At 38.0% G+C, this 12,447-nt stretch overlaps 1 protein-coding gene across 2 annotated transcripts in view; it reads right to left on the bottom strand.

Annotated features, from left to right (window-relative positions):
- Window positions 1-12,447, bottom strand: part of PLCH1 (phospholipase C eta 1) — a 202,184-nt gene that overhangs the window by 58,379 nt on the left and 131,358 nt on the right. For both annotated transcript variants that reach the window (XM_081025261.1, XM_081025260.1), the window contains 2 exons: window positions 7,024-7,117; window positions 4,521-4,724 (listed from right to left, as the gene is read on the bottom strand). In XM_081025261.1, coding sequence (XP_080881387.1) covers window positions 4,521-4,724; window positions 7,024-7,117 — 298 coding nt within the window. The remainder of the gene's footprint in view (window positions 1-4,520; window positions 4,725-7,023; window positions 7,118-12,447) is intronic.

Genomic DNA, 12,447 nt, shown 5'->3' with positions numbered 1-12,447 from the left:
AACAGTAAATAGATCAAGCATAAAGCTGACCAAGTCTCCCAGATAAATAGACTTCTTCTCCTCAACAAAAACCTTGCAAAACTCATAGCTTGACTTGCAATGTCCAGGCATAGATTATTCCAATAGTAAGAACTTCAAGCCAAATAATAAAAGAGTGATTTGCTGATAGAAGCTGGTGAGGGTGATATTTGAGCGATTCCATGTCCTTTAAAATTACACCACAGCTGTGCATATTCTCAGTCTGTGTCACTCTCTAAAGCAGGTAACCTTTTAGACAAGAAGGGCAAAGAAGCTTCTTTCTATTGTAGTACTTTGGTGACTGGCAGACAAGAAAAAAAGTATGTAGCACAAAAGGCTCATGTTCAATATCATCTACTACACACAATTCCTAAAAGCTCTCATTTTAAAATTAAAAGACCCCTGAAAAAACTAAGACTAAAAATCAGTATTTGCAAAGCCAACGTGACAACCGCATGTGTGCCTTACTATAAGTTCTCTTAATCAGATAACTTATTAATATTCCTCCTTAATATCCCAAACAGAACTGGAGGATTAAAGTTTTGACTCAATATAAGGAGTCAATGACAGGAACATGGTTAAGCTTGGGTTGGATACTGATTTTGGACAGCGAAACCAAAAAAGAGAAAATTGGGTACCTGAAGGACATGAAAAGCAAAAGAACTAGAGTACAGGACATAGAAGTAACAAAAGTGCACAATTGCCTAGAGTTGACTTCACTTCTTGGAGTCACTAAAAGTCACTTTCCATATTTGGCCTCCACAAAAATGTCACCGTCTAAAATGACAGGCAACTATCACTATGAATCCTATGACAGGGTGCGCCCTGGGTATCTCTATGCATGGCAGACATGTAAACCCTGGGGAGTGTTGAGTGAACAAAGGGTTGAATAATGCCTGAGAGCAGAATATCATCTCAAGACCTTTAGTTGCTCGAAGCTTTTTTAGTTAATATTTTATAAGCATCTTCATTATTTAGTTGCTTAAGCTACACAATTGTCAATCACTGTTGTCAATAGGTGTTCTCTGCATCCACAGCAAAAATGACGTGTCTTAGAGCATTAATTTCCAAAGTGCTACATTTGTAGTGATCCTAATGGTTCTGTATGCAGACAGTTATGACAGTCCACCTTTAAAATAAGTTAATTCACTTTTATAACATTACTACTACTATTACCACTACTGTTGCCATAATATTACATCTTATACTTCTGTAGCAGAAAAAATTCAAGCCAGAAAAGATCTGGCAAAGAAAGGTCCATCCAGTTGTTACTTTTACCTTACCAGCCGACTGCTTTATTTATTTCTCTGTATTATTCCATTCCACCACTTCAAGAACAGCCCATTATCCACCTCAAGAACAACCCATTATCCACTAGGAATCCCAGTATACCCCCATCAAAAAGCAATTCCTCTTTGCTCCATGGGCTCCATTCCATTATAAACAAACTCCCTTTATCATCAGACTCTTTTTGGAACTCTCCCTCAACCTCCTTATCTCCATTAACAACCAGCTGACCTTGGAGGATGCTACTTCCTTTTTCCACAGATATTTTTTGGTATAAATCACAGAACCAGGAGGCATTCTCTAGGCCTTCATTGCTACTTTTCAACAACTGTGCTTCTATAGTCATAAAATATCCTCCACGCTTTATCCAACCATATCTTTCTGGCATGTTCCAATTGACTTTTCTATAGCATTCTTTTTGTACTTAAATATCTGGTTTATAGTGTTTAATCTCCAGCTTTTCATGTTTAAATTTTTTAACTTTTAATCTCCCTGTTGGCATCCTTTGTGAGTTAAAAGTCCATGTGGGCAATCCACTCAATCTCTTAGCCTCGACCTCCAACGCCAACAATCCTTTGCTTCACCCAACATCAATCATGCTCTCCCACGACATGCCTTGGATGTACGCAGCACCTATAACTACATCCAAAATCACACCTTGTGATAATAACGCACTGTTCTTGTTTTTTATATGTGTGACGACAACTTTCTCCATATTTCCATTTCTTTGAGTCTTCTAGTCTCTTAACCTCATTTTGTGGCTCCTTATTCACTTCACTTCTTTTCCGAGAACCATGGACGTACTGTCAATTACTTAAGAGCTCTCACCAATACCTTGAAGACATTTTATATGACCTAGAGGCTTGAATCAATTCTATAATCTGTCTTCACTGCTTCTATAACTAATTTGTTGGAGATGGGGTGGGAGTAGTCTAAGCATAGGATTTTGTATCACAAAAATACTTTTTAAAAAATTTTTTGTTGGGGATTATTGGGGAACAGTGTGTTTTTCCAGGACCCATCAGTCGTTGTCCTTCAATCTAGTTGTGGAGGGTGCAGCTCAGCTCCAAATCCAGTTGCCGTTTTCACTATTTAGCTGCAGGGGGCGCAGCTCACCATCCCATGAGGGAATTGAACCAGCAACCTTGTTAGGAGCGTAAGCTCTAACCCACTGAGCCATCGGGCCACCCAAAGACTATGTTTTTTTTGACGGTTTTGGAAATTAGCTAAGCATTCTCCAACTTATCTAGTCAACTCCTTTTCCACTACCTGATGACTTATTTTAAAAGTTTGCTGATCTTCATAAGCCCCCAAGCCAACCTTTATCCACTTTGCACTTAGTGAATGATGTTTTCTCCTACTTCTCTGAGAAAAGAGAGCCTATCAGGCATGAACACTTTCAAAATCTCTTGTTCCCTCATCCCATCTAAAAACAAGCCTGTATCCCCATTTCGCCCTCTTCCGAAATCTCAAATCTTCCCAACCTATATCATCAAATTCTTCTTCTAATGTATAAAAATGCTGAGACAATAAAGAATATAGTCAATAACGTGGCAGCAAATATGTGAAGTGCCAGGCAGATACTAGATTAACTGGGGGGAATCACTGCATAACTTATATAAACGTGTAACCACTATGCTGTACACCTTAAACTAATATAAAATAATATTGAATGTCAATTGTAACTGAAAAATACAAACAAAAATTTAAAAGAAAAATAATTTAAAATATGTGGGCTTGCAAAATAAATAAATATAAGTAAATAAAAATGTGGAGATACTAACCCATAGCAGATTAGCTACCCCGCTTTCCCACTAACATGTCACCAAAATTATATAGCAAAGGACACCATTAACCTCCACTGTCAAAAACAGATTGGATAGTTAGTGTTTACTTTATTTTACTTTTCTGTTGCGTGGGGCAATTTTGACCATTCCCTTCTGATACTTCCAACCCTTAGGTCCAAGCGACCACTGTGTGATAGTTTGCCCCATTGGTTCCCCTTGCTCTTCCTACGTTCTAAATGTTGGATCAATCATATCCCCAGGCCTCGTTCTCTTCTCCAGTCCTCTCTATAGGTGACATCAGACACTTTGGAGATTTAAACTACCACGTATAATGCTCAGAATTATGGAATATATCTTGCCTGGGTCCTTCCATTGAATTCAGATATCATTATCAACTGATGAATAAAAATGTCCACATATGTTACAAAGTCAACAGATGGAAAACTGAACTCATTAACGGTCTTCTTCTTAGCTTCCCAATAGTATGTGGTAGCACTGCTCATTCCTTCCAGCTCTCTCTTTCATTCCTTACATCCTTCACTTTACTTACCAAGTCGTGTTGAGCTTACTTCTTTAATATCTGTTTAATCGTCTCACTTAGTCCAAGCTTTTATAATCTTTCCTTTGCATCACTGCAATAGCCTTCCATTCTCCTTGCTCTAAAGTCCTCTCCCGTCCCCCTCCAAATACCTATTTAAAATAAAAAATTTCTTCCTGCACTGCTGTCCAAGTGATCTTTCTAAACTGCAAGTGTGATCATATCACTATAGGTTTGAAACCCTTCATTGGACCCCTGTTCCCAAAAGCTAAAGTTGAAATTCCTCACTACAGCACTCAAAACCCTTATGACTGACCTAATTCTACCTTCCCAGCCTACCTGATTTGTCATTGTATTTTACTTCACACCTTACTTTTGGTACCACTTCTCTACCACATATATGATTCAACTGGTGGAATTCTCACACTGTACTACTGTTATACTTCGCACCCTTCAACTAGACTGTCAGCTCTTTGAAGACAGAAACCATGTCTTATGTCTGTGTCCTTACCACCAGAACCCAATGGAAATTGAATGCATGTCAGCTGACTGACAGACCATGAAGTATTGTGAAGACAAACAGCTATCCTGAACTATTTTTGCTACCACTTAATCAAAACTACCTTTCTAGGAAAACTTTCGTTTTCATCACAATTTTTCAGCAACCCAAGGAGTACTTCCCAACTGCAAGCACATAGTTCTCTCCCTCCTGATTGAACAGTAATCCTCTTTGGTAAAGGACTGAGTTAAGAATGACTTTACAATGAGCAGAGAAATGGTTCTGATTAGTGCGAGTGCATTTGTTAGGGCCCCATTATTTGTACTGGACTTGACTCACCGACTGAAGGACATGTTCACCAACCTAAGCAGAGCTCAGACAAAGCACATACCTTCCACACAGCGACAGCCCTCTTGGAGCACCCGAGCATACATGTCCACTTTGGACTGAGAAAGGAGCTGGTCCCCAGTCAGGTACGTGTTGTGAGAGGAAGCGATGTAGTAGTTGCACAGGGGCTGGTCCATGTCCTGGTACACTTCATGGTGCAATGGGTTAAAGATGTCACAGGCAGGACTACGCATGAAGTTCGTGAAGCCTTTGGAAGAGAGAGTGAAGTACTGTAGCTTTAAAGGGTATGTACTTATTTGACTGTAACAGGGACAAAAAAACATCAGAGTATATTCATAGTGATTATGTTACCATATTTTGCCATGTGTATAATGCGCACTTTTTTGCCTAAATTTGTGAGGGAAAAACAAGGATGAGCATTATACATGGGTAGTACTAATTCCGTATCTATATAAATGTTTTTAATTGTTTTATTTATGCTTTTGAGTTAAAAGCGTAACTCTAGAAGTCAATAACGATATCCGTATGCAAAATACCAACATGGAATATGATAATCGGTTTTGTTGAATTTACGACCAACTTGCAATGATGATGAAGAGTTCTTGGCCTTCTATGATGCATAAATATTGTAAATTTGTTACCGGTACATAAAATTTCTTATACCTGGTATCTGGTTTTCGTGTTTTGTAATTATTTGTTACATAAAATTTCTTGTACCATAGTATGTTTTTTAAAATGCTAAAATTCCTTTATAATACAAAAAAACAAGTACCTAAATGTAAAAAAAAATTTGAATTAAAAAAATTAAAACAAAAGATATGTTTTCCCCCTGAAAGTTTGGGTCAAAAACATGGAAGTACATTATACACAGCAAAATACGGTCGTTCCCGTCAGAGCAGCCTTGGTAGGGAACATTGGGGGCATGAGAGACGTGCTTCAAGTCAAAAAGACAGTGTCAAAAGCTTAAATAGGATTTGGGGGAGTAGCAGTTTAAACGTAACCTACAGAAAAACAGACTTGTTAAGAATTTTGATTAAACCAGAGAGCTTTCTGCAAAGCCATTCAGTAACTACTGAGCTCAAGTTATGATCATGCAGTGTGACCTAATCAGTGACTGAGGCAGTATTAAAGTATTATTCATTCTAAGTGGTACAATGATCAATCAACAATTTGATAGGTTGCGTTGAATTGGAAAAATAACATTATTTGTCATAGCTGAAGTAGCAGTTAAAAGTTAAGCATGGCCAGAATTCAGGGTGTGGTTATTTGAGCATGAAATTGGCTTGGGAAGATGCTAATGACTCACACATTTTATAACTGTGAAACAGTGCTTAAAGGTTATGTAGAAAACCCTGTCAGGTTTTCTATAGTTTTTCAAAACATAATGGCTGGGTAGAAGAGGCATTCACTAATATATGAATAAATGCATGAATGACCCACAAGTACCTAAGTGGCATGGTTATTAGGGTAAATGGTTTCCAGTCTTCAAGAATCGTGTGGTACAACTGTATCTGTAAATACCCTCTGAGACTCCAGAGAATTTCTTCTTGCCCCTCTTAGTGGCCATAACTTAGAAACTGTGTTTAATTCCATCTTTCAGGGCTGCAACTCATTTCTTAGTTTAGAAAAAAAAAAAAAAAAGGTCCAAAATAGTTTATTTTCTCTGGCTGTTTTAAAATGGTTTTTGATAAATTTTAAATTATTCCTCTTTATTTTAATTACCTTCTACCCCAGGAAGTAAATACATGATATCAAAACGCCCGTGTCCACACTGAGCCTGGGAGCAGGGGGAATAGGAGATCAACAATCAAAACTGATGAGAGAAACCATGGCTTTGGATGCTCTTGAGGGCACTAAGGTGCCACAACAGTCTTTCATTAAGAATAGTTGTTCTGTCTGCAAGATTCTCCTCTTAAGTAGAAGCCTGCCATTTATTTCCCTACATAAAATTTAGCCATATGTGTAGCTACATTCATATTGCATTATTTCTATATAAGACCCTAGGACCTAGATTCTGAATATATAACTGTGGGCAAATTACTTAATTTCATTGAACCTCACTTTCCTCAACCATAAAAAGAGACTGTTGTATTAAAGAAATCGTTTCAACAAACCTATCCACTGCTACCAACCAGGTAAAACTAGTTAGTTGCCAACATTTTTTTAAGGCACATGTTTACTGTCAAGACACTAGTTTCATAGATTACTTATCTTAGGACCGAATTTCCATTCATAAAATTATCAGGTTGAAGCTATTTCCAAAATTAGCCCTTTGAGAAAAGTACAAATATGTCTTGGTATCTTTCATACACAGTGGCATCAAGTTGGCTTGCTAGGAGTTGAATATATATATATATATCATCATTGCAAAAGGAAGAGAAGGGACAGTATCACGGAACCTGCTGTGTAGGAAAATATGTGTGTGGGGGGTATGGTATTTGAATCATCAGTAATTCCACAAATAGCTGTCCTCCTAAAAATTTTGCGGAATATAACTTAGTGAACCAAACTAAAGAATGAGTAATTAAGAATATTTGTTATTTTACCTTCTATGCCAAGAACATTTTTTGCCTTATTTTCTTCTGAAACTTCAAATTTCCTTATGACGTCAAGACAGTAATCTGTTGTCACATTACTCATCTAAAAAAAAAACAACATTAGTAGAATACCTGAAGTTTCATGAGATGTTTCTTTACACTAAAAAAAGCCTACTAATTTTTTAAAGCATTCTTGATACACTACAAAGCGATTAAGTAAACAGTGTTTGAGGTTACAAGTGTCACAATCACTTTATCTTTGGAAAATGACTGTGATCAATCTTTCTTGCACCTTGCAGATTTAATCAGTGAAAACAGCCCTTCAACCACTAGACAAATGCTCTCCATGAAACAATGATATTAATAAATAAAATCAATAATCAATACAAATGCATTGCCAAAAATCCTAGAGCTAGTAGCTACACAAACACTGAAGTTTGCTAATAACACATACATCCTGAAAGAAAATGGTTTCCTACCAGAACAGGATGTTCTAGGTAAATTCACCTGTGCATGTGTATAACTACAAACACCCCCCACTGCATCATGACAGCAGTCTGCCTTGCTGATTCAGAAACACAAACGTTAGCAAGAAAAAATAAAAACAGAAAGCTAGGTGAGGCAGCTAGCGTAACAGAGAACGAGCCGGACTGCTGGTGTGCAAATCCGCTGGCTCATATTACTGACAGTGGGATCTTAAATGAGTCACTTACTTCTCTGAGGCTACCTTCTAAAGTAGCTGTGAGGATTAAATGAATTGATATTTATAAGAACAAAATGTGGCACCAAAAGGCAGGGCATGCTATTATTATTGAGTCAGTTTCAGGGTTGCTGCATGAACATGACGAATTTAGTGTCAGTGGGAAAAGAAAACTCTTCAGGAATCATTTCTTTAACTAAACAAAGAATGTGATATTTTGATCAAAAACCCATTGAGCCCCACAGTTTAACAGTGACATTTAAAAATACTAATGCAGAGGCACCAGGAGGATGTGACGGGAGGCTGTAGGGAACCATGAGGAACAGCAGAATGTGCTACTCTTCATCATATGACAAAAGGGCTACAACAGACCATTGAATATCAACATAATTTGAAAGGTATCAAAAATAATCTGAATATTGAGGCCAGCCTTCAAATTTCTGTATCAAAGAGTTAAATCTTGCAGGAGGAGTGTGACATGGCTGGGCTGGGAGAAAGAAGACCCTTCCATCCCCAGCCCCCACCCTTTCTGGCCTGACTAGGGTGGGGCAATTACAACTGCGGAGGCACTCCCAGGGATCAGCAATAGGGGCAGAGGCAGCTCTGGGCTTTCAGCAGCTCAGAAATCTCCCACCCGCCACACACATACACACACACACACACACACACACACACACACACACACATATACATGTGCGCGGAAGAAGTGCCTTAAGACTCAAGAACTGGACACAGGGCTGGTGGTGCTACTCTCAGTGCGCATATGTACAGGCAAGGACAGAAACTGCACTGACTGTGTAGAAACTATCACCCAGACTCCTCAGTCCCACACATCTAAATCTGCAGTTCCAACTTCACTCCGGGCATCAGGTGACCGGCTCTGCCTGCACAATACACAAAGGACTCTTTGGTACAGCAGAGGACAACCTGGAGATTACTTGGTGGGCTTAAGCCAAGATTGGCGCTGCTTTTTGTTTGTTTTGTTTTGTTTTTTGTTTTGTTTTGTCTTTATATCTTTGATATCTTTGCCTGTGTTGAGTGGGGGTTGTCGGTTGTTTTCACATGTGAATGTACTTGATTTTTTCTTTGTTGTTGTTGTTGTTGTTGTTGTTGTTGTTGTTGTGCTTGGGGATTTGCTTTGTTCTGAAATTGCCCTACCAGGGCCCAGCTTAAGAAGCACAAGATTCAACATACACAGAGGCCAACTCCAGACCAAACCAGAGGACTACTGGTTTGACATACAAGTTACAAACCCAGAGGGAATTATCTACAGGCACAATAGCCCATAGAAGCCAAACCACATTTAAGTGGTCAATCCTCATATAACAGAACACCCTGCGGTGGGCAGAACCCAGTCTCACAACTAGTCAGCCTAGAAGTTAACCCCACCTACTCACAAGCAAAAAGCAATTAAAGATCTTCTTTAACAGGACAATACACACAACACAAGAGTCACCTTTGGAGCACAGGCAGAGGAGAAGAACGAAGTAGTGCAAGTCAAACATAAAGAACACGTACTACATAAGATAACACAGCAAGAACTAAGAACTCTAGGGGAATCTACCTAATACATCGAAGCAAACACAGAGAGTCAGCCAGAATGGGGAAAGAAAGAAACATGTCCTAAATAAAAGAACTGAAGAAACCTCCAGAAACGGAACCAAATGAAACAGAGGTAACCAACCTATCAGAGACAGAGTTCAGAACACTGATGATAAGAATGTTTAAGGAGTTTAGAGACGACATAAAAAAAGGATATAGAAATCATAATGAACCAGTTAGAAATAAAGACCACAATTACTGAAATAAAGGACTCACTTGAAGGAATTAACAGCAGGTTAGATGAAGCAGAGGATCGAATTAGCGACTTAGAAGACAAGTTAGCAGAGATCACCCAAACAGAACAACAGAAAGAAAGGAATAAAAAACAATAAAGATGGGTTAAGAGACCTCTGGGATAACACCAAGCGCAACATGTACATCATAGGAATACCAGAAGGCGAAGAGACGAAGCAAGGGATTGAGAACATATTTGAAATAATAATGGTCTGAAAACTTCCCTAACCTGATGAAGGAAACCAACATACAAGCCCAGGAAGGGCAGAGAGTTCCAACCAGGATAACCCAAACAGGCCCACACCAAGACACATCATAGTTAAAATGGCAAAGCTTAAACACAAAGAGAGAATGCTAAAAGCAGCAAGAGAAAGACAGAGGGTTACATACAAGGGAACTCCCATAAGACTACCAAATGACTTTTCTACAGAACCATTGAAGGCCAGGAGGGAGTGGCAGGTGATACTCAAAGTGATGGAAAACAAAGGCCTACAAACTAGATTGCTTTATCCAGCAAGGCTATCATTTAAAGTTCATGGAGAGATAAAGAGCTTCCCAGAAAAGAATAAGCTAAAGGAATTTATTACCACCAAGCCAGCATTGCAAGAAATACTAAAAGGACGTATGTAAATAGAAGAAAGACACTCTAACTACAAATTTAAAAATAGCAATAACTATGTACCTATCAATAATCACTTTAAATGTAAATGGATTAAATGCTCCAATTAAGAGACATAGGGTGGCGGAGTGGATAAGAAAGCAAGACCCTTGTATATGCTGTATACAAGAGACTTATTTCAGATCAAAAGACACACACAGGCTGAAAGTGAAGGGTTGGAGTAACATATTTCATGCAAATGGAAATGAGAAAAAAGCTGGAGTTGCAATAGTTATATCTGACAAAATAGACTTTAAAATGAAGAACATATTAAAACAGAAAGATGGGCACTATATAATAATAAAGGGATCGATCCGCAAAAGGACATAACCCTAGTAAACATCTATGAACCTAACATAGGCGCACCTAAATATATAAAATAGATATTGACTGACATAAAGACAGAGATCAACAGTAACACTATCATAGTAGGGCACTTCAACGCACCTCTGACAACAAGGGACAGGTCTTCCAGACAGAAAATCAATATGGAAACAACGACCTTAAATGACACATTGGACCACTTGGATTTAATCGATAATTTCAGAGCAATTCACCCCAATACTACAGAATACACATTCTTCTCAAGAGCACATGGAACATTTTCCAAGATAGACCATATGTTAGACCACAAAACAAGTCTTGATAAATGTAAGAAAACTGAAATGATGCTAGTTGTCTTCTCTGACCACAGTGCTACGAAATTAGAAATGAACTACAGGAAAAAAACTGGAAGACACACCAATTCATGGAGGCTGAATAACATGTTACTAAATAATGAGTGGGTCAACCAGGAGATCAAGAAAGAAATCAAAAGATATCTTGAGACAAACGAAAATGAAAACATGACGACCCAAAATCTATGGGATGCCGCGAAAGTAGTCCTAAAAGGGAAATTCATAGCATTGCAGGCCTACTTAAAGAAACAAGAAAAATCACTAATCAACAGTTATCTTCACACTTAAGGGATCTGGAAAAAGAACAGCAAAATAATCCCAAAGGGAGTACAAGGAAGGAGATATAAAGATCAGAGTGAAAATAAATGAAGTAGAAACCAGAAAAACAATACAGAAGATCAATGAATCCAAGAGTTGGTTCTGAGAGAAGATAAACAAAATCGACAAACCTTTAGCCAGACTCATTAAAAAAAGGAGAGAGAGGACCCAAATTAATAAAATCAGAAATGAAAGAGGAGAAGTGACAACAGACACCGCAGAAATACAAAAAAATTTAAGAAACTACTGTGAGCAACTATATGCCAACAAATTTGACAATCTGGAAGAAATGGACAATTTTCTAGAGGCGTACAACCTTCCAAGGCTAACTCAAGAAGAAACAGAAAACCTGAATAGACATTACCACCAGGGAAATTGAATCAGTAATCAACAATCTCCCAACAAACAAAAGCCCTGGACCAGATGGCTTTACAGGTGAATTTTACAAAACGTTCAAAAAAGAATTATCATCTATTCTCCTCAAGCTCTTCCAAAAAATCCAGAAGGAGGGAAGACTCCCAAACACTTTTTACAAAGCCACTATCACCCTGATCCCAAAACCAGACAAAGACACCACTAAGAAAGAAAACTACAGGCTGATATCTCTAATGAACAGAGATGCAAAAATCCTCAACAAAATATTAGCAAACAGAATTCAGCAATGCATTAAAAAGATCATACACCGCGATCAAGTGGGATTCATCCCTGGTATGCAAGGCTGGTTCAACATCTGCAAATCAATTAATGTGATACACCACATTAACAAAATGAAAAATAAAAATCACATGATCATATAAATAGTTGCAGAAAAAGCAGTTGATAAAATCCAGCAGCCATTTATGATAAAAACCCTTAAGAAAGTAGGAATAGAGGGATCATATCTCAACATAATAAAGGCCATATATGATAAACCCACAGCTAACATCATACTCAATGGGGAAAAGCTAAAACCATTCCCCCTAAGATCAGGAATAAGGCAAGGTTGTCCACTTTTTCCACTTCTACTCAACATAGTGCTGGAAGTTCTAGCCACAGAAATCAGACAAGAAAAAGAAATAAAAGGCATCCAAACTGGTAAGGAGGAAGTAAAATTGTCATTATATGCAGATGACATGATACTATATATCAAGAACCCTAAAGACTCCACCAAGAAACTATTAGAGCTGATAGATGAATTTAGTAAAGTAGCACAATACAAAATTAATATTTAGAAATCAGTTGCATTTGTATATACCAATAATAAA

This window comes from Rhinolophus hipposideros (genome assembly GCF_964194185.1).
Source record: "Rhinolophus hipposideros genome assembly, chromosome: 2".
In the NCBI taxonomy this organism is placed as follows: domain Eukaryota; kingdom Metazoa; phylum Chordata; class Mammalia; order Chiroptera; family Rhinolophidae; genus Rhinolophus; species Rhinolophus hipposideros.
The sequence above is the reverse complement of the archived record's forward strand: the minus strand, read 5'-3'. Positions and strand labels throughout refer to the sequence as shown.